Raw genomic sequence first — 23213 nt, 5'->3', positions numbered from 1 at the left:
TTTCAAAAAAAGTTTACATAGATTCTTTTAATTGAATTTTTTGAGTGTTGTACATATCTAAAATTCTGATCTAAATGATTTTTTAAAAATCCTGTGTTACAATTTACCATGTATTAATTACTATTGCATTAAGGCCAGATCTTTGCTATGTGGTAGAGTTCTGGCTCTGAGTCAGAAGTAGCAGGTACTACATGTTAATAATGGCTGTTTTGTAGGATGAAACCTTATTTGCAAGATCTATGAAACATGCATCTGTGTCTGTTGGAAAGGATGATGTCACATGTACTCCAAGGACTCGGGGTAACTGTGTTAGTTTGTAACAAAAAACTTAAAAACCAACAAAGGGCCTGTAGCACCTTAGAATAACAAACATAAAAATAGTATCATGAGCTTTTGTGGGAACAACTCACTTCTTCAGCCAAGAGTAGTGTTAATTTTATTTTTATTTGATTTCATATTAAATAATCATAAGCACTGTTCCTTGTCAATTAGCCCTTGTTTTAATATATTCTTCCACACTGTGATGGGGCATATGCCTGCACTGCCCCTTTAAGGGTAAGACCCAGCCCTAGGAGAGAGCTGAGAGCAACACCTGCCACTGAGGCAGGTATTGCCAATTAGGGCCCAGCTGGGGGCTGTATAAATAAGGGCTCTGGGAGGGAAAGGAGAGAGAGAGAGAGATAGATTCTTGCTCTAGCTGGGGAGCCGCAGGGATCTGGTTGCCAAGGAAGCCAGGGGTTTCCTGAGACAGAGCAGTGCTGGGGAGCCCTGGCCTCACTCCCTGCAGGGCCTGAGTGAACTGGGCTGCAGGGAGACAGCCAGGCTAGAAAGAGGCAGCAGGTCCACATGCCCTGGCCATTTCAGACTGCAGTTTGCTCCTGTGGCAGGAGCTAGATGAAGACTGTCAGTGGGTCACTGAGGCAAGGTGGGTGTAGGGGAATTAGGGCTTCCCTGGGAGGGAAAGACCCCAGAGTGCAGAGACTGATAAACACCCCCTCAGAAGGGGGCTGAGAGAAGTTGTAGTGGGGATTGCTGGAGGGCAGTGTACTGAAGAGCGCACCACAGTCTGTGAGGTGGGGCTGGAGCTGGAGTGTAAAGTGAGGACATGGAGGAATACCTGCCAGAGGGAGATGCCCTGCTTCCAAGCTAATTCCCAGTGCTCCTGGGCACTGTGGCAGTGAGTGTCTGCCCTGTGACACACACCCATGGACTAGTTAAAATATATATTTATATCTAGGGTTTTTGTTTGTACTGGTGTGTGCAAATCCACACACCACCTCAATACTGGAGTTGAAAGAAATTTCTGTGCCCAAAAGAAAATTCAACCCACCCAAGGATGGAAAATCTTACAGGGAACAGTGGTGTGGGCTGACTGAATTTAGTCTTATAATATTCTATATTCCAAACCCTCTATTCTCAGACAGAGGGCTGCTTGAAAAAACAACAACACTATAACCATTTTGATGAAAAACAAGGAAAATGATTTCACTAAGTATTTGCAACATTTTTGATGCTCTCTATATATCTTGGTCCTTCTATAATCCTCACCACCCTAATATCTGAGTAATTATCTATTTTTCAACCAGCGCTCAGATCCCACTGTAAATATGAAAAAACGTCACTGATTTGAATGTATTTACTTCAGATCACTTCTGGTAAAAGTGTCAGCAGAATGTGTCTCGTTGCTTTGTGGAGCATGAATTAGTACCCAAAATTCTGCTTTGCTCTCATACGAGTGTTTCACTGCCACCACAGTGTCACTGATCTTTACTCAGCAATTAGATAAAGACAAACTATCACATTATAAAAGTGTTAGCCTGGAGTTTTAACATACATTTGATTATTCATTTGTGTGTTCACTCAACAGACATCTTCACACACTATTTTTTAAAAATTACCTGAGTCACTGGATTCTTTTTCTTATGTGTACATTTGGCTTCATATTCTGGCCTCAGCTGGAGCTGCTGTTGTTCCTCTTCAAAATCAACTAAATCCCATTCATATTTGAGTCTAGCTTGTCGCCGCTTCCAAAACTCCAAGAAAAGTGTAACTGTAAGTGACAAATGTCATAAAATGAGACTAAAGCAAGTTAGAAAAGATGAATCTACTGCTGGGTGCTAGATACCATCCAAATTAAACAACCCCTCTCTCCTGTCTCTCAGTCCCTGTTCTATTACTTCTTTCAATGCGATTTGTCTCATGTTCATTCAGTACATAAACCACCCAAAATAAACTTCACTGGTAAGAGCTATAATAAGGGTTAAATATATTTTATTAATATACTGTAATGTAAATATGGACAAAGAGTAGGATGAAAAAGTAGCAACCCCCAATTACTGCACTAGATAAGATACAAATTTTATTACAGTAATTAGTTAAAACACAAACAGCTACACAGAATTAACAAAAGGACTGGGATATTTCAGATCAACCTGTTGCATACAAGAACCTATTATGGAAACATCTTGGCTGTGTCTAGACTGCATCCCTTTTCCGTAAAAGGGATGCAAATTAGACATATTGCAAATGAAGCGGGGATTTAAATCCCCCCACTTCATTAGCATAAAAATGGCTGCCGCTTTTTTCCGGCTCGGAGCTTTGCCGAAAAAAAAAGCCAGTCTAGATGCGGATCTTTCGGAAAATAAAGCCTTTTCTGAAAGATCCCTTATCCATTATTTTAAGAGGGATAAGGGATCTTTCAGAAAAGGCTTTATTTTCCAAAAGATCCGCATCTAGACTGGCGCTGTTTTCCGGCAACGCTCCGAGCCGGGAAAAAAGCGGCAGCCATTTTTATGCTAATAAAGCGGGGGAGATTTAAATCCCCGCTTCATTTACAATTGCAATATGTCTAATTTGCATCCCTTTTACGGAAAAGGGATGCAGTCTAGATACAGCTCTTTATTATAGATAAGCCAAGCTATTTTTCAGTAGAATGCTTCCCAAAGTTTTCTATAAAGCATCAGCTGCTCTTAGGAGGGTTATTTTGATAAGATGGTGTTTTGAAGATACTAAGCGTTAGATGCATCTCAAAGTCAAGAAAGAGCTTGGCTTAAGAACTTTCTTTCTGAAATAGCAGGGTGTACAGGCTTATGCGTATATTTATAAAAGCAGATGAGACACATTAAAAAATAGTCAAAAAAGGCCTTTACAAACTGATTTAAAATGCTGTTAACCTCTGGTAATCTGACATGTCTATGTCTGAATTGATAAGAATGTGTGGGTTGAACACACACACACAGAAAAAAATTTATGTTGTGGTGCGATATAACCCTCTGCATTCCCAGAATGATCTACCTATTCAAAGGACTGTGCTTAAAAGTAAGAAAGATCTTGAGGAACATAAGCTTATAAAATCTAGTTCTGAAGTTTCCTGAAAGATTCCAGTGCAAGAGAATGTCTAGATGTGCGGATGATAAATATACATATTTTCCTTTGTGGAAAAATAGAAACTCTGGAATATGGTTAGTTTTAGAAGGCTAAGATATTTGAAACATTCTTTTATTATTCACCCAAATAGGAAAGAAGGTATTTCATTATTTGAGGCAGAGGTGGGGAAACTAAGGCCCGGAGGCTGCTTGCCTGGATCCAGCCCGAGGCATAGGAATTCCCCCCTCCCCTCCCCAGCACTGGGGAGCCTGTGCTGTTGCTCCAGTCCCCCGCTGCCCCACCATGGGGCCGGAATACACAAAATCTACTAACTTGTTTCTCTTCCCCCCCCAACCCCGTTCTCTAGGTTATGAGGGAAATGTGGGGAGTGTCTTTCTGCTTCTCAGTCAGGGCCACGTCAGGGAGGGTTGGGGGAGGGGGGAGGTTCTCTCTCACTTGTGCACAGTCCCTGACTAATTTTTTTTATGGGTCAGAGGCTCCTAACCCAAAAAAGGTTCCCCACCCCCGACTTAGGGTATGTCCAAACTACATCCCTTTTTCCATAAAGGGATGTAAATTAAACGTATTGAAAGTGCAAATGAAGCCAGGATTTGAATTTCCCGCACTTCATTTGCATAATGGAAGCTGCCACTTTTTTTTCGAAATGGGGCTTTTCGAGAAAAAAAAAAGGCAGTTTAGATGGGGCATTTTCGAGAGAAATGCCCCATTTCAAAAGATCCTGTACTCGCAAGCATGAAAGTCAATAGAATTTTGTCCCTAACGTACATGTTAAATGGAATGAATAGAACAGTGACAAATAGATTCTTACAGGAAGTCTTATCAGAGAGAAGGGAACTCAGTTAAATACATCTGCCTTGACAGTATCAAAATATATGCACGTTGCCTGAGTTTCCCTGGTGCAAAAGTGGAACTATGTGATGGTCCTGGTCTTAAGGTTATTTATAATAATGCATCTTTGTGACAGCCATGAATCAGAAGTGGAAGACTTTTGCTTCACGAAGTTAGAAAGAGAAACTTTATTACAAGGATCAGGACAGAAAAGAGAATACAGTCTGAGTTGCTTAAAACTCTGTATGACCGGTTGTCATGTACGTAATCAGAGTTGTGTTCACTACAAATTAGGTTATTAAATGAAAATAAAAATGGTTTATTAGGAGTGACATGCAGATAAACAATTCTGCAAAAACACAATCTTTTAATTGTATTGCACCACATGTGTAGGTTGCACAAGTTAGCAGATTTTTTTTTTTTTTTTGGTAGGGAGCAATTCCTTTACAACTTTTAAAATATTTTCATTCTTTAGTCAGGTCAGTACTTCTAAATTTAAAACAAAACAGCTTTCTCAATGTTTCTGAAATGTTTAGTCAAGATCTCCCCATTGCTTTATTTAAACTTTATCAAATGTACTCACCCCATATGCCCATGAAAATTGCAAAAAAAAGTGTTGCCACGTTATCAAACAAATGGGAGTACTGAAACAGAAACACACAGGGACAGGACAATTCAGTGATAGAACAGTTTTAAATAAAGCAGACCATGACAAATAATTACAGAGTTGGATACAGACCTTTGAGGATTCACATGTGGTATTCAGCTTCCAGTACTCACACTTCTTGTCACACAGAGGGCACATGATAATCTTTCCTCCAATCTCAGGGTCACATATTTCTTCGCTGAGAAGAAGATTGTTTTACATTTTCTTCAGAGTGTCTACATGACATTTCTTTCGAAAGTAGGTCAAAGCTTTACTTGTTCAAATGTGTTTTTAGCTTTGCTGACAACATGTCAAGGTTACATCCACTGATACAACTATAACAGGGGTCAGAGAAACCCAATTGCTCCTGGAAATGGAGTTAGTGATTCACTCAGTGCCATGCTTTGCTCTGAGTCAGTACTGAATCAGAAATTCAGCAGAAGCATGGTGCTGGATGTACAGTCTTTCAGATCAGATGCAAACAAAGGTTTTTTTCTAATCTGGTCTCTAAGGAACAGAGGGTACAGCTAGACTACAAATTTTTGTCGGAAAAAGGTATGCAAAATGTACTCCGCATTTTGCAAACCTTTTTCCGTTTCTTTTGTTGGAAGAGGCTCTTCCGACATTTGGCCCATCTACACTGGGCCAAATGTCGGGAAAAAAACCCTCTAACCCTCTTTCAGAAGCTCCCTTCTTCCTCATAGAACAAGGAATACAGGGGCTTCCGAAAGAGCATGTTTGCTCTTCCGCAAAAAAAAAAAAAAAAAAGGGCAGAAGAGCAAATGTGTAAAGAGTTTTTTAGGATACCCCTGATATCCCAAAACCCCCCCTTTCCCGTCCCGCAGTCTAACCATACCCTCATAATCTATTTTGTAACATCAGAAACGTGAATCCAAGTACCTTGCAAAAATTGCAACTTTGTTATTTACATTCTGCTTTTAAACATTTTCCTGCAATTTTAACCTGATTCAGATCTTTTTTTTAACTTTCTGTTCTATATTGTGCAATGTTGGTATATGATGTTAAGCAGCTTCCACTTTATAAGACATAAGCAATTGTACTACAGTGGTAAGTTAAGTGACTCGTGTATAATTTCTAATGACCATTTAAGTCTGAATGTGCATAGGGATCTTTTAGGAAGACTCTAGGATATCAGGAATATAACAAGTCTCATACTGGCATAATTCAGCAAAACATGACACAGAGATGCAAATTCCTGAATGTATTTTTAGCTACATGTCAGAGACCAAAGCAAACTTGGAATGTCGACTACATGTGAAGCCTGGCTCTTTTTTGGTGGGGGGGGGGGGGGGCTGTCTGTATTGCTCCTGGATAATTTTAGTAATTATTCACTATTGTTGGCCCTGTGAAGCAGCAAATGGCTTTCACTACAAAATTAATCAAAATGGCAAAATTGAACAAGTGATACATAATCAACCTTAATGGAAGAGAAGTTTCTACTGGGGGAAGCAATAGTATCCTTAGGAACTACCATTGCCCTGATACAAGCACAAAGAGAAAACCCTTTGCCAAATTAAAACAAAAATTTAAACTTCCAACTATAGGTTAGATTTTTACTGTAAAGTGGACATTGATGCTCCATTTGTGCAGTCCCACAGTTAGTCCAACTGTGGTTGTCTGCGTAACAGCAAAATTTTCCTCTCTGCTTAAAACATTTTTTGCTCATTGGTTTTCTGTAAGGAGCAGAACTACATTCTTTAGTTGCTTTGTATTTGCAGAATAATTCTTATTTGTGGCTTTTTGCACTAAGGTTAAATACAAATTATGACCTCTTTTCTATGCAACGACCTCTGAACATATAGGCTATTATGCAAATATGATACTCTAAACACACAGCATACAACTAGACATTTTAAAACTATAATTCTGCTTTTTTACAACAAGGTAAAGATATCTCTTTCAGTGTAATATTGGCAGTGACACTCACCTGCTCATGTTTTCAGCCATTGTAAACCAACCATACAGAAAACAGATTAAGCCAACCACTGCTGCAAGGAATAGCATTTCTGTATAGAAACCCAGCCAGGCAAAATAGATTCCAATCTTCTCTCCATAGTATTTCCTGCACACAAAGAACACAATTGGTAAGGAAATACAAGAAGAATACAAATCACAAAAAAACAAACTGGCAAGACTCAGGCAAAAATAAAGACAATGGGCCAACTTTTGACCTCACCGAATAGTAAATCCAATGATTTATTCTGTATAAATGATAGCCCATAAAAGATAATTAAAAATGTTGAGCATATACAACAGATGTATGAAGCACTCTTTTCTTTCCCCCACCCAGAATAACTTAAGAAACACTTCCTTCCCCGCAAAATTATGAAAATGCAAATTTACCTGTGTTATGTACCAAAAGGGCAGAATAAAATTGATAAATTCACAGTGGCTACAATTGATAAATTCACAGTGGCTCCAAATATATAATTTTTAAAAGGCCTGGATATTTATCATAAAGGCAAGAAGATGTGTTACTAAACAAAGGGACTAAGGAAACATTGATTAGATCTCAGATCTTATGTTGGTTTTTAGGCTTAGAGTTGTTTAGGTTCAGATTCAGTGTACCACATCTCACTGCTCTTGAAACATTTCTACATTAAGCAGTGAAAGGAGATCAACAGATTTTACAAAATACCTGATGCTCCTTATACAGTTTTTTTTTTTTTTTTTTTTTTTTTCATCCAAAGCAGGTCTGGAAAATTGGCCCTTTGTATGTTTGGCTGATTGAATGACTTTAGATTAAAGACAGGGATTTTCCTATCTCTAATAAAACATATAAGCTATGTCTACGCTGGCGCGATCTTGCGCCTGAAATATGCAAATGAGGCTAAGCGTGGAATATTGCTGAGCCTCATTTGCATATCTAATGAGCTGCCATTTTTCCGGAAGAGGCTCTTGCACAAGAAGGAGCGTCTATACTGCCCCTTCTTGCGCAAGAAAAACCCTCTTGCACAATGCTGTTACGCTGATTATTTTCAGGAAAAACGGCAGTGCGCAAGAGCCTCTTGTGCAAAATGGCGACTCATTAGATATGCAAATGAGGCTTGGCGATATTCCACGCTTAGCCTCATTTGCATATTTCTGGCACAAGATCGCGCCAGTGTAGACATAGCCATACTGTGTACAGTCAGAGTGTATGCCTGTTTTGTTATCTGTTTTTCCTCAAACATTAGAAAAAAAAAATCCCCAGGAGGAACAAATCACAAATGAATGCAGTGAAAACCAATGAAATGTGGCCAAGTGCAACACACACTTCACAGTCTATATCTTACCTAATGAGATCCAAAGGCTGCTCCTTGTAAAACCGTAAAAATCTAGCCCACTCCATGTACAATGTGTATCTCTCATTGTCACAGTTAGGATCATTTGCCTTCTTCCAGTATTGGCACTGTGTAGATACACACAAATCAGAGGAGAGACAAAGGAGTTCATCAGTAGACTTAACATGTTACAGTAAAATAGGCAAATCTTACCACCACCACATCCTGGGTTGAGTTTTAGAGCTGCTAACATTACTTGGTGCTCAATATGATAACTCATCCCTTTCAACACACAATATTTTAAAATATACATATCCATAAAGCACTTGTCATTATTAAAGGTTTGCAACCATTAGAAGTTAAGGAAAGTGGTACTGATAAAGCTAATTAGTGTAACCTCTTAATGTAGGGATGCTGCACTCTTGGAAAATGGATCTTGCACTTCTGATTTGTTCTAGGAAGTTACTGGAGTAAGTTGTTCTGGTGCAAGCCATGTTTTACACTGGTTTAGCCTGTCTACATTAGGAACTTGCAGCAGTGAAGCCACATCTGTGCAAAATTCCCTGATGTGGATGAGCCCCAAACAGTTCCCGCTTCATGAAACAAACTCAAGTCCAAATCCCTTGTAGGTCAGAATCAGGTTCTTGTGACTACTGTAGTCAAGGTCCTTCCACTGGGAGATTCAAAGATATAAACATAACACAATGTAAAGCTAATTTCTGTTTTTTTCAGAGACTGTTATGCTAGGCATAACAGTTTCTGCAGCTATAATTCAAACATCCACTGAAGTAAGATTACCTTACTAATTCATTTCAATGGTAGATCATACTTTCACAGATGTTCCTACTGTATGACAGAATACAAAGAATAAGTTTTCTGATAATTTCAGCTTCTTATGAAACAAATACGATGGAAGTAAAGGCAGTCCCCGAGTTACGCGGATCCGACTTATGTCGGATCCGCACTTACGAACGGGGCTTTCTCGCCCCGGAGTTCGCAGGCAGCGGGACCGCCCAGAGCGCAGCGGTCCCGCCACCTCGACCTCCGGGGCGAGAAAAGCTGCTCCGGATGCCCCTGGTCTGCTGGGGACCGTCTCCAGCAGACCAGGGACACCCGGAGCAAAGCCGGGGAGGCGGAGGGGTCCCGCGCCTCTGAGGCTTTGCCGTGGCAAAGCCGGGGAGGCGCGGCACCCCGCCGCCACTGCCGGTTTGCTCCCGGTGCCTCTGGTCTGCTGGGGACCGTCTCCAGCAGACCAGGGACACCTGGAGCAAAGCCGGGGAGGTGAGAAAAGCTGCTCCACGTCTCCCTGGTCTGCTGGGGGGGGAAGCCCCCCCCCCCAGCAGACCAGAGAGACGCGGAGCAAAGCCTTGGAGCACGCCCGCTGCGGGCGTGCTCCAAGGCTTTGCTCCCCGTCTCCCTGAAGACCAGGAAGACGCAGAACAAAGACCAGGGAGACGCAGAGCAAAGCCGCGGAGCGCGCCTGGGCTGTCCCGCTGCCGGCGTGCTCCAAGGCTTTGCTCCCCGTCTCCCTGCAGACCAGGGAGACGCAGAGCAAAGCCGCGGAGTGCGCCTGGGCTGTCCCGCTGCCGGCGTGCTCCAAGGCTTTGCTCCCCGTCTCCCTGGTCAGCAGACCAGGGAGACGGAGCAAAGCCGTGGAGGATGCGGGCGGTCCTGCCACCCGCGTCTCCCTGTTCTGCTGGGGGGGGGGGGGGTGCAGCTAGTGCCTCCCTCCCCCCCCCCCCCCCCAGCAGACCAGGCTTTTCTTGCCTACCCCTGGGGTAGAGCAGCTGGGGCGCTGCCGGCTTGGTCCCGCAGCGCCACTCCTCGGCGCTACTGTACCAACCGGGCAGCACCCCAGCTGCTCTGCCCCAGGCGTCCTGATTCAGCCGCTGCTGGTCAGTTTCAGCAGTGGCTGAATCAGGACGCCTGAGGCAGAGCAGCTGGGGTGCTGCTGGGTTGCTCCAGTAGTGCCGAGGAGCCGCGCTACTGGAGCAACCCATCAGCACCCGAGCTGCTCTGCCCCAGGCGTCCCCAAGTCAGCTGCTGCTGAAACTGACCAGGGGCTGACTACAGGAAGCCCGAGGCAGAGTTGCTCTGCCCCGGGCTTCCTGGAATCAGCCGCTGATCAGTTTCAGCAGCGGCTAACGCCAGTTCCGACTTACATACAGTTTCAACTTAAGAACAAACCTCCAGTCCCTATCTTGTACGTAACCCGGGGACTGCCTGTACATGCAAATATATATGCAATTAGCTTCCTTCAGACTGACAGGCATGAATTCAAAGACCAAGGCAAGACTAAACAACACACAGGCCACATTTAAGTCAGTTCTGCTGATATTAACAAATGATATTAACAAAATGCAAGATTTACCCGCTTTCCACCCACTTGACAGCACTGTTAATGAGCAATGACAATCCAGGAATTAAACTACTAAAATGCATATCAACAGAAGACCATTATATTGGCTACTTCTTTGTTTTGGCTCCCACCGCGGGCCAAGTGTGGAGCCCCACGTAAATCCAAACTGCACCGTGGGCCACAAACATGCCGCGGGCTGCATGTGGCCCACGAGCCACGTGTTGAGTAGTCCTGCTCTAGGTACACACTTGGGGCAGCTAGTCACTGTTGTGGCTCCACAGCCAGACCCCTGTGCGCTAGTTTAGTCACAGCTAGTAGCAATGTCTCCTTCAGTGGGGAATCTCACCCCTAGACCTAAGTATAGGACATTCACTATTGAGAATCTCTGCTTTCATTTTTTTAAAGCTCTCATTGTTTAGAAAAGCATGAAGCACATTACAGGTTTTAAAAAATCAGAAAGAATATTAAAAAGAACCCCAAAGAACCCCAAATACTGTATTTTAAATAGCTATGATTTTTAAATCAATAGCATAATTCTGGGAGCTTCACTCAGTTTTCACACTCTTGAGGTTGAAAATAGGGATGTTAAATTTAGATTAACTGGCTAATTTTATTAGTCGATAAGGGCACCTTCACCTTTGAAGTGTAGCAACAGTCCCAAGGCTGTTGCTACCCTTCAAAGGTGAAAGTGCTGTGGGCAGCATGGGGCCAGCAGGGGACACAAGCTGGCCCCGGGCTCCCCATGGCGTTTGAAAGCGGCAGCACCACATGGAGCCCGGGGTCATCTGGGGACTCAGTGTCCCCAGCAGACCCTGGGCTCCATGTGGTGCTGCCAATTTCAAATGCCATGGGGAGCCCGGCATCAGGTTCCACATGGTGTTTCAAAGCAGCAGTGCCGTATGGAGCCCGGGGTCAGCAGAGGAGTCCCTAGCTGACCCTGGGCTCCATGCGGCACTGCCACTTTGAAGCACTCCCTCTTCTTTCTCCCCACCCCCAAACCCCCGGGCCTCTTTCTGATAGAGGCAGCAAGGGGAAGAATAAGCGACTAGTCAACTGGAATGTCGACTAGTTGATAAGCTTTTGCATATCAGATAGACACATAGACTTTAAGGTCAGAAGGGACCATTATGATCATCTTGTCTGACCCCCTGCACAGTGCAGGCCACAGAATCTCACCCACCTCCTAGAATAATCCTCTCACCTATATCTCAGATATTGAAGCCTTCAAATACTTTGAAGACCCCAAGATGCAGAGAATCCTCTAGCTGTGATCTGTACCCCATGCTACAGAGGAAGGCGAAAAACCTCCAGGGCCTCTGCCAATCGACCCTGGAGGAAAATTCCTTCCCAACCCCAAATATGGCAATCAGCTAAACCCTGAGCATGTGGGCAAGACTCACCAGCCAGACACCCAGAAAGTTCTCTATAGTAACTCCTATCATCCCTCCATTGACCTATTTACCACTGATGATAATGAATGGTCAATTAGTTACCAAGATCATGTTATCTCATCAAACCATCCCCTTCATAAACCCATCTAGTTTAATCTTGAAGCCAGATAGATCTTTTGCCCCCCACTACTTCCCTTGAAAGGCCGTTCCAGAACCTCACTCCTCTAATGGTTAGAAACCTTCATCTAATCTCAAGTCTAAACTTCCTACTAACCAGCTTATATCCATTTGTTCTTGGGTCCACATTGGTATTAAGCTTAAATAATTCCTCTCCCCCCCCCCCCCGGTATTTATCCCTCTAATATACTTAAAGAGTGCAATCATGTCCCCCCTCAGCCTTCTTTTGGTTAAGGTAAACAAGCCAAGCTCCTTGAGTCTCCTTTCATAAGACAGGTTTTCCATTCCTCGGATCACCCTAGTGGCCCTTCTTTGTACCTGTTCCAGTTTGAATTCATCCTTCTTAAACATGGGAGACCAGAACTGCACACAGTATTCCAAATGGGGTCTTACCAATGCCTTGTATAATGGCACTAACACCTCCTTATCCCTACTGGAAATACCTCGCCTAATACATCCCAAGACCGTATTAGCCTTTTTCACAGCCATGTCAGAATGGCGGCTCATAGTCATCCTATAATCAACCAGGACTCCAAATTCCTTCTCCTCCTCCGTTACTTCCAACTGATGTGTCCCCAGCTTATAACTATAATTCTTGTTATTAATCCCTAAATGCATAACCTTACACTTCTCATTATTAAACTTCATCCTATTGCTATCACTCCAATTTACAAGGTCATCCAGATCTTCCTGTATGATATCCCGATCCTTTTCTGAATTGGCAATAGCTCCCAACTTTGTGTCATCTGCAAATTTTATCAGGACACTTCCACTTTTGGTGCCAAGGTCAGCAATAAAAAGATTAAATGAAATTGGCCCCAAAACTGATCCCTGAGGAACTCCACTAGTAACCTTCCTCCAACCTTCTTCCAACCTGACAGTTCACCTTTCAATATGACCCGCTGTAGTCTTCCCTTTAACCAGTTGCTTATCCACCTCTCAACTTTCCTATTAATCCCTATCTTTTCCAATTTAACCAGTAATTCCCCATGTGGTACTGTATCAAATGCCTTACTAAAGTCGAGGTAAAGTCGACTAGTCATTCACATCCCTAGTTGAAAATACTGGTATTGTGTGAAAAGGCATAAGATCATATCTTGGCAACACTGATGTTATTTATTATTACTGGTCCTGTTTCCCACAACGTAATTGCTGCTTGCTAAGCATAAAAATGGCACAGGCCCTACCCTGTCAAGCTTAAACTCTGAAAAATCAGAATTCCCATTCACACAAGTAGCTGGCATCATTCCTTTCAATAGAAGTTTCTGGTTTTCAGAGATTTTTCTCTTTCAGATTTATCTTGTGACACAAACTTGTCAAAAGCAAACAAGGAATTAAAAATATAAACAAGTAATTTAAAATGCTACTAGGCATCATCATTATCCTCAAACGATTATTTAAAAAACAAATAAGGAAATAAATTAGAACCTCATAAAAACAATACATTAAAATGCTATTGGGGGTAAACTTCCAGTGTAATAAACTAGTATTTAGTAGCACAGCTCTCTCCTGTTTACACTAATAGGAGCTATAGGGCTATGTATTCTGTGTTTAAAGCATGCTCTAAAGAAGTCCCTCTCAACCAGTGACTCTCAACATTCCTAGGGCCACAAAGGTAGTATATTTTACAATGTGGATAAGGCCCACAACACACACACAATTGCATATGCACCCCACAATGGTAAACAGATTGAGAACCACTGCCCTAAAGTAAAAAACAGAGAAAACTACCTTACAGACTTTACAATTCTGGCTGGATGCCACCCGAGGGCATGCTGATGTGAAGAAATGATTGCACAAAACTGTAGGGACAAATTTATCCCTGGTGTAACTGCTTCACAGGGCTCAGCTAAAGATGTTATGCATTTCCTTGTTTTTATCTGTGTCTCTCATGTGTTAACTACTATAATTTATCTCCCAATGTAAGTCACTACAATGTACTAAGTCAGGCACTCAGTGCCTGAAATACTTAGGTAAACCCAACGCTTGAGTATATGGAAAAGCACTGTAGTGCATACAATGACTGCATAATAGGGCTGGCAGATATTCCACGTGCATTACAGGGCAGGAGATCGCAGAGGATAGTAAAACCTGAAGGGTTTGAGACCAAACACAGCCAGCAAAGCAAATGAGGGACAAAAGCAGGATTAGGATATTCCTATGAGAATGCAAAGCTAAAATACTTACATCATGGAGAGGGTAAGCAGCTGTGTAGGTGCCATTACTTAACAACCTTTTAATCCCAAATTTTTTCTTCCCTTCTTCTGTTCCATAGGGGCATCGTGTTAAAATATAGTATACCTAAAATGCAAACAAAGAAAGTTTAATCCTCTTCTTTTGTAATATGGTTAATACCTCACCCCATGGATGGGTGGAAGGAGCACTGCTGATGCCACTGTCCAAGCTCCCTCAAAAGTAATGCACTGCAGAAACTGTAATATAGAAGAAATCAGAGGATCCTCAAGGCTCCATCTGCAGGAGGATGCCTCAGCCTAGATGAGAAAGAAAAGGAACTGTTTTGTCAAAAGCCATCAGTACCTAGAAAGATACACAGACATCAGATTTCATTACACGGCCTCCAGAAATCCCATATCATGTAGCAGCAATGTAATTGACCGTTTGTAAATTCAGAACTCAAATAGCTGCCTCTGATAGGTGATCACAGACATCCCCGCCCAGCCACCTTCCCACCCATAAGCCTCTGTTACATTCTGCAATGGATAGGGTAAGATACGTACTATTCTGTTTCTTATGGAGGGTGAGAAGAAGGTATTCTCATCATGAATGAGGTAGAGCTCCTGCCTACTTTTGCTGAACGGTGCTGTGAAGTAGTCTGGTTCAGGGTGCATCACCTTCTCGGGTAGCCTAAATGGTCCAAGCATACAGTCCAATGGGTTCTCTACACTAGAGGGAATATCATTTTCTCTGATGGGCACTTTGATGTTCAGCACTTCAGCATACGTGATCAGAATCTCCCATGGGGCATGAATCTTCACAAAATACGTTTTGCCATCTTCAGATTCCTGCACAAGAAAAGTTAAACCTGAGGTCAGACTGAGGGCTGAGAGGTTTTTTGGATTAAAATCAAGCTAGATGGCTCCCAACGCTTTTCTCTCTCTATTCTTTTATTGTCTTAAGACTTATACTAATTCTTGAAAATCAGGAGGAAATACTTCCCTCCAACAAAAAGTGTGTATGATTGATGGGAATTAGGACATCTGTATTCTTGCACTAATTAGAGACTTAAGGAAATTTCAAACTGCATCATGCTTGTGCATTTCAGATCAGATCCTCAAGCCTACTTAATAGCCACAGAAGGCACTGAATGCACTGGAAATGGTGTGATTCTCCTGGGCAGGACATGCAGGGTATAGAAAACCCACACAGCAGTTAAAACTCCCTTCATGCAATGGTGCTGTGCCATCTGTAAAGCAGACAGCAATTTTAGATTGGTTTGCTGAAATTGTGCACAGACCATGGAATTCAAGAGTATCCAGATTTCCCTGTAAAACACCTTGTAAATCAGCAGTCATGGAAGCACACAACCCTGTTATACTTGCTGCAGTTGCTGAGAAATGACTTTGCCAATACATATCCCTAAGAATTTCTCTGCACATAGTATAGGTAAAGGTCTAACTCTAAAACAATAATATTTAAACTATGGCTTACTGGAGCTCAATTATGATCTCATGAAGTCCTTTGATTTTGTCAAATGTTATTTTGCTCCAAGGAAGCACTCCTTCCTCAATCCCAATCAAATGAGGCAGAAAAGTAACACTAAATAAATGGACTACAACTACCACACCAGACTTTTCCCCACCAAAATCCTACATCTGCACAAGGTATCAATAATTTCCATTGATTTTTAACAGGTGTTACTGGTATGCTCTGTGGAGGTGCTAACGTGAAGGAAGAATCTGGCCCAAGTAGATGTTCCTTTTTGCGCTGGTTGCTCTGTGTAATTAAACTGCCCGTTCAGCTATTTTGGGACCATTTCCTTTTCATTACTGAGTAAAACACAAGCACTTCCTCCTGAAACGTAACAGTTCTTTTCTCACAATGCTTAACTACTTATGAAGCGAAACTGCTCCTGTGTTAGTATGGTTAGCCTGTTTAACTTCATCTACTCACATGGTTTGAAGTACTGAAACCCCTAAGAACCACTGATACAATGGTGGATAAAATCTTATAAGAACAGACCTACAAATTAATGACATAGCAATCTGAAAATTCACTTCTTTGCTCCTAGTTTGCACTGCATGAAGAGGATACTGGGGGTTTTTTGGTTTTGTTTTTGTTTTTTACCTTTTTGTCTTCTGTTTCTAGTTCCAGACCAGACTTTTGTAGATTTTTCTCAAATTCTCGCCTTCTTTCCTGAGGATAAATAAAGAGACTTTACTTTTTTTTTTTTTTTTTTTTAAGTTGAGGCAGTTTTACTTCATCCATCAAGAAATTTATCCTCCCTGTATATAGGGTCTGATCTGGCACCCATCAAAATCAATAAGGCTACATCTACACTGCATAGTTATTTCGGAATAAGCTATTTCAGAACAGCTTATTCCGAAATAGCATGTCTACACTGCAGGAAAGCCTCAAAATTAGCCTGAGGCAGGCTTCCCTAAAGTAGACATGCAGGAGAAATAACTTAGAATGGCCCTGGTGACAGGCTATTTCAAAATAGCAGAAGTGGAGCATCTACACATGCCTCATTTTGAAATAGCTATTGTGGAATAGACGTTATTCTTCATAGAATGAGATTTACAGAAGTTGGAATAAGCCATCTGTTATTATGAAATTATTTTGAAATAATGAAAATGCTGTTTAGAGACTCACACTTTTATTTCAGAATAATGGCTGTTATTCTGAAATAAGTTTGCTGTGTAGACACACCCTAAAAGTTTTGTCGTTGCTTAAGCAGAAGCCAGTCTGGATGCCAAAAAGTAACCAAAATTCTACTTACTGCCTTTTAATCACCAATCTCTCTCAAAGTTGCTGTCACAAAGTAGCTGGTCTCTGTGTATTGATTAACGCCCAACTCCCCAGACCAGCGTAAGTGAGCCCAATCTAGCCAATTAAAGACAGATGGGCCTGCAAATGCACTGTTAGTGCACAACTAGGAGAGATGGATTGTGACAGCCAAACTGGATTGGTGGGTCCCTGGAGCAAAGCGATCAGGGAAGCAGCCTTAGGGCTGTTACTCTAAGTCTGTGGCATCCAACGTGCCAGCCACTAGCCATGTGTGACTATTTCGCTGGTTGTTGGCTTGAACAATGTGGCTATTTGGCCGGTTGAGTGTGGCTAGCTTGCTATAGCAGTAGCTACTATAGTGGCTACTGTTTCAGAACTAGGTGGACACCACAGCTCTAAGGCCTTGTCTACACTAAGCTGTTAACCTAAGCTATGCAACTTCAGCAACATGAATAATGTAGTTGAAGTCCACATCGTTAGGTCTGTTTACTGCAGTATCTTCTTCACTGTGGTAAGTCAGCAGCTGATGCTTTCCCATCAAATCTGCTTACTCTTCTCATTTTGGTGGAGTACTGGAGTCGAGGGAAGAGTGCTCAGCAGTCGATTTATCGTGTCTATACTAGATGTGATAAATCAATCCCTCTGGATCAATCGCTGCCCATCAATTCAGTGAGTAATGAAGACATGCCCTAACAGCTGACTGAGACTTGTAAACTGCTATGAGCAGGAGAACCAGAGAGGGGTGGCCCTGAGGCTAAGGGATGAGTTAAGACAGTTTTTCGATTTATTTGTAAATCCTTGTTAAGCAAATAATTTTTTTTAAAAAAACTGATCATGGCTGAGAAGAAGCATGGCCCTGGTGACAGTTACCATAGTACTATTATGCTGGATTTATAATTTAAGCTACTTAGTTTTTCATACTGGATTTATCCTTTAAATGAAATAAGAAATACCAATCTTGTTTCCTTTAGAAGGCACTGGCAAATCTCATTGATTTCTAGATCAGGCCTACAATTAGATGCATTTTTTTATTAATCAGGTATTTCTACAAAAATGTAATTTTTAACCACATTTCCTGTATGTATGTATAGCTGTTTCTATATGAAGGAAATTTATAAAAACCAAGAATGCCACAGCACACAAGGAAATGCAGGATATTCCTATTGAATCTGACCATGTGTCAAATGGTGATTCTATGTCTTATAGTACTATCAACTATATATTTTAGAGAGTTTGTTTGTCTCTTTGACCAAGAAGTCCTCCTAAATGGTGAAAGCTAGGACCACCACATTCAGTATATAGCTTCCTTTGAACATAACTTAAAGCAATGTGAGGGGTTGGTTGTGCCAGGAAAACAGGATGTGCCTAAATGGGATTGCTTCTCATAAAACCAAACAGAAGAGAGACAGAATCACCAAAGCAAATACAGTCCTAAAAATTGACATGACTGAACCAAGAGGAGTCAGAAAAACAGGATGGACCTGGAATAGAATTGCTTGTCAATAACCCTTACAGAAAGGAGATAAAATCGAGAAATTGGGAGTAGTACTCTGTTTTGGCACAGCTAAATTAATGCTTAGGGTTTGAAAACTTGAAGACAATGTTATTGGAAACCAAACTGACTATCGCTCTTTTTTGTTAAAACATACCAAATGATAAAAGTTTATAGGAATGAAGGGGGGGAAAAACACACACTTGATGGAATTCCCATTTAAAAAATTACAGAAAAAAATAAACATTTTAGCAATCCCTTTTTAAGAAATCCAAAATAAAAATTAGCTTCATAAAAATAACACTGTATTTTTGAAAAATATTTATTTAAATAAAGCATGTACATTTTCCTCTTATTTTCCAAAATATAATAAAACCTTAATTGAGTTACTGACCCAAGCAGCGCTGGGCAAATCTGCTAGTATGCATGTTCATTTATCACAGTAGCCTTACATGCTTCTCTGAAACATCTAGAACTGTGCCAGATGGAGCCAATCCAGTATGGCAAGTCCGATGTCCTGATTTTCTATTGAGACAAATTGTATCCTCCCTGTTTAATTTCAATGTTTTGGTTAATTACATTTCTTATGTATTCACCTGGAATAATTTTGACCTTTAGATTTTCTTTCTCTCCCACACAAGCATGAATACACATACACACACACATCTGTAGTTCACGGAGTTCATCAGATCTACACAACTGAAAAGGTGATATTGCATGACTGCTATTACTTTCACATGGCTTATCTAAAAATGATGCCATGTTATGGGGCAGGTACTCAGCTAAATAGAACACATGGGAGGATCCCTGACTCTCAGTCCTACATGTCATTTAAAGCAGGCTGGAGTCTGCTTTAATTTTGCATCAGCCAACAACCACCCCTCACTCTCCTCAGCCCCTGCATTATAGATCTGTGGGGAAGAGGGGAATTAGGTGCCAGCTCTGCTGTTTCTATGCCCAATGGAGACTCAAACATATCATCAGAATCATCAATGGGAGGGTTACAAGACAGTGTCTTCTTCTTTTGTGGTGCTCGAGGTGCCAGTATACAGAAGACTGGCGAGTCCAGACCTATATTACATGTGTATTTATTTTATATAAAATATCCCATGAGATAAACTATAGAATCACAGGAAAAATGCAATTATTATCTCCATTGATCACCTACCACTCTTCTATCCACTATTTCACTTTCTCTGAAACTTATTTTAGCATTTTGTACTCCTCCAAGGTTTCAAATAAACCTCTTAACTTCTTTTTTCAAGTCAATTTGCCAGGGAAAATTTTCTTCCTCTTGCCAAGTTTGGAATTTCCCCAAAATGTCTCCTGTCCTAGGCTTCAGAAAAGTAACATTTGTTCTAGATGTAAATACGTCACAATTTAAAAATTCATTATCTCATAATCCTTCAGGTCTATAAATGGGGACTTATATTATTGACTCTACTACAGATATTTGTGTCATTCCAGAACTATATAGGAATAGTAAAACTGGTTTATACAGTTACACCACCCTTACGGCATCCCCAGGATTGACGGACATAGTTAAAAAGGAACTTAGAATGCTCTTAACTATTTTAAAATGTCTTCTGGAATCTATGTACAGTGAACCCTCGTTTATCGCGGTAGATAGGTTCCAAACCCTACCGCGATAGATGAAAATCCGCGAAGTAGAAGTAGGATCCTCAAAGCCTCGGGGGAAGCCGGCGGGGGGGGGGGGGCATCCCAGGCGCGCCTGGGCTGCTCCCCCGCCGGAGCTCCTCCGCGGCTTTCAAAGCCTCGGGGGAAGCCGGCGGGGGGGGCATCCCAGGCGCGCCTGGGCTGCTCCCCCGCCGGAGCCCCTCCGCGGCTTTCAAAGCCTCGGGGAAGCCGGCGGGGGGGGCATCCCAGGCGCGCCTGGGCTGCTCCCCCGCCGGAGCCCCTCCGCGGCTTTCAAAGCCTCGGGGGAAGCCGGCGGGGGGGGCATCCCAGGCGCGCCTGGGATGCCCCCCCGCCGGCTTCCCCGGAGGCTTTGAAAGCCGCGGAGGGGCTCCGGCGGGGGAGCAGCCCAGGCGCGCCTGGGATGCCCCCCCGCCGGCTTCCCCGAGGCTTTGAAAGCCGCGGAGGGGCTCCGGCGGGGGAGCAGCCCAGGCGCGCCTGGGATGCCCCCCCTGCCGGCTTCCCCCGAGGCTTTGAAAGCCGCGGAGGGGCTCCGGCGGGGGAGCAGCCCAGGCGCGCCTGGGATGCCCCCCCGCCGGCTTCCCCGGAGGCTTTGAAAGCCGCGGAGGGGCTCCGGCGGGGGAGCAGCCCAGGCGCGCCTGGGATGCCCCCCCGCCGGCTTCCCCCGAGGCTTTGAAAGCCGCGGAGGGGCTCCGGCGGGGGAGCAGCCCAGGCGCGCCTGGGATGCCCCCCCGCCGGCTTCCCCGGAGGCTTTGAAAGCCGCGGAGGGGCTCCGGCGGGGGAGCAGCCCAGGCGCGCCTGGGATGCCCCCCCGCCGGCTTCCCCGGAGGCTTTGAAAGCCGCGGAGGGGCTCCGGCGGGGGAGCAGCCCAGGCGCGCCTGGGATGCCCCCCCCGCCGGCTTCCCCGGAGGCTTTGAAAGCCGCGGAGGGGCTCCGGCGGGGGAGCAGCCCAGGCGCGCCTGGGATGCCCCCCCGCCGGCTTCCCCGGAGGCTTTTTAAAGTTTTGGTAACCGCTACTTCGCGGTTCGACCATCGCGGATTCATAATGTAATGAAAAAAGTCCGCGAAGTCGTGAATCCGCGATAGTCGAACCGCGAAGTAGCGAGGGTTCACTGTAGTATATACAGGATACATGATAATGTGGAAGCGGAATAAACTAAGCACTCCCGGGATGGATTACAAAACTCACTACCAGCTTTGCCTCTTATGATCAATGTGCCCATCCCACACGCACGTTAATATGACTTTCATTTCAAACTACACTGTATATTTACTATAAATACCAAAGTAATCTAGTATGAATTTACTACCTAAAGTAGACTTAGATCTGAAAACATATTTGACAAGATTAACAATGTTAGACCCAAAGTCCAATAGGAACTAAGGGTATGTCTACACTACAGCGCTAATTCGAACTAACTTAGTTCGAATTAGTTAAGTCGAACTAAGCTAATTCGAACTAACGCATCTAGAACTAAAAACTAGTTCGAATTAGCGTTTTGCTAATTCGAACTAGCGCGTCCACATTAAGTGGACCCTGAACCGGGGTTAAGGATGGCCGGAAGCAGTGCCGGCAGGGCATCAGAGGAGGACTTAGAGCGTGGAGATGCTGTCTCAGGCTAGCCGAGGGCTGTGCTTAAAGGGTCCCGACCCCCACCCCGGACAGACAGTTCTCAGGGGTGCCCCGCTTGCAAAGCAGTCCTGGCTTGGATTGCCCGGAGTACCCACACTGGGCACATCACAACACTCGGCCATCAGACCGGCTGCACTTGCCGCAGGCTGCCATCTGGGGAGAGGGGACAATTGGGGGGCTGCAGGACAGCTTCCACCCCCAGAAGCCCACAGAGCCAGCCCAGTCCTCCCCATCAGGGGCGCGTACCCCATTCCTCCCTCACCTCCTTCCACTTACCCTTCCCTAGCCCCTCTTCTTGATGTACAAAATAAAGGACAATTGTGTTCAAAAATGGAACCTGTCTTTATTGAACAAAACTGGGGGAGACTGCGAAAAGGAGGTGGGAGAGGAAGAGAGAGGCTGGGAGAGGGGAGGGCAACTACAATGATCAGGGGTTGGGAACAGGTCCCATATGAAGAGAGGCTAAAGAAACTGGGACTTTTCAGCTTAGAAAAGAGGAGACAGAGGGGGGACAGGATAGAGGTCTCTAAAAGCAGGAGTTGGGTGGAGAGGGTGCATACAGAAAAGTTCTTCATTAGTTCCCATAAAGAAGGACTAGAGGACACCAAAGGAAAGGAATGGGTAGCAGGCTTCAAACTAGTAACAGAAAGTTGTTCTTCACAAAGCAAAGAGTCAACCTGTGGAACTCCTTGCTGCAGGAGGCTGTGAAGGCTAGAACTGGAACAGAGTTTAAAGGGAAGTGAGATCAAGTCATGGAGGTTGGGTCCATGGAGTGGTATTAGCCAGGGGGTAGGAGTGGTGTCCCTGCCCAAGGTTTGTGGAAGGCTGGAGAGGGATGGCACGAGACAAATGGCTTGGTCACTGTTTTCGGTCCATCCCCTCCATGGTCCCTAGGGTTGGCCGCTGTCAGCAGACAGGCTACTGGGCTAGATGGACCTTTGGTCTGACCCAGGACGGCCATTGTAAGCTCAGGGCTCAGGGTCGGGGGTCTCAGTGGACCACCTTGATTCTCTTGCACACCTGCTCCTGGGTGGCCAGGCTGGCAGCTCTCCTGCCCAAACCGGCCACTTTCCTGTGCCTAGTGCGGAGATCGTGGACGAGGTCCACGATGTCCGCACTAGCCCAGGCGGGTGCCCACCTCTTGCAGTCCCGGGCAAGCTCCCGGGAGCCGCCAGCCTGGTCCCGGGAAGAGGGGGAGGGCTGGGAGGCATCGGGTGGGTGGCTCAATCCGTGCCAGGTGCAGGGTCTGCTGGCTGGGTGCTGGCAGGCTTGCACCTGGCACGGGCACCGTAGCCAGCCCGTGCCCCTTTAAGGGGTCCGGGGCCGGGAGGGGGGCAGTAGAGTTTCCCTGATGTTGGCCAGAGTGGCCACCAGGAAAACCTCCCACTAGTT

The 23213-nt window shown here is 44.1% G+C and overlaps 1 protein-coding gene across 6 annotated transcripts in view; it reads right to left on the bottom strand.

Moving 5' to 3' along the window:
• ANO5 (anoctamin 5) overlaps nucleotides 1–23213 on the bottom strand; it is a 114031-nt gene that overhangs the window by 28201 nt on the left and 62617 nt on the right. For all 6 annotated transcript variants that reach the window (XM_075927744.1, XM_075927746.1, XM_075927745.1 and 3 more), the window contains 8 exons: nucleotides 16378–16446; nucleotides 14811–15095; nucleotides 14260–14373; nucleotides 8158–8273; nucleotides 6810–6944; nucleotides 4955–5060; nucleotides 4799–4859; nucleotides 1899–2050 (listed from right to left, as the gene is read on the bottom strand). In XM_075927744.1, the coding sequence (XP_075783859.1) occupies nucleotides 1899–2050; nucleotides 4799–4859; nucleotides 4955–5060; nucleotides 6810–6944; nucleotides 8158–8273; nucleotides 14260–14373; nucleotides 14811–15095; nucleotides 16378–16446 (1038 nt within the window). The remainder of the gene's footprint in view (nucleotides 1–1898; nucleotides 2051–4798; nucleotides 4860–4954; nucleotides 5061–6809; nucleotides 6945–8157; nucleotides 8274–14259; nucleotides 14374–14810; nucleotides 15096–16377; nucleotides 16447–23213) is intronic.

Source organism: Pelodiscus sinensis, chromosome 4 (assembly GCF_049634645.1).
Source record: "Pelodiscus sinensis isolate JC-2024 chromosome 4, ASM4963464v1, whole genome shotgun sequence".
Lineage (NCBI taxonomy): Eukaryota > Metazoa > Chordata > Testudines > Trionychidae > Pelodiscus > Pelodiscus sinensis.
This window is presented reverse-complemented; position numbering and strand designations above follow the sequence as displayed.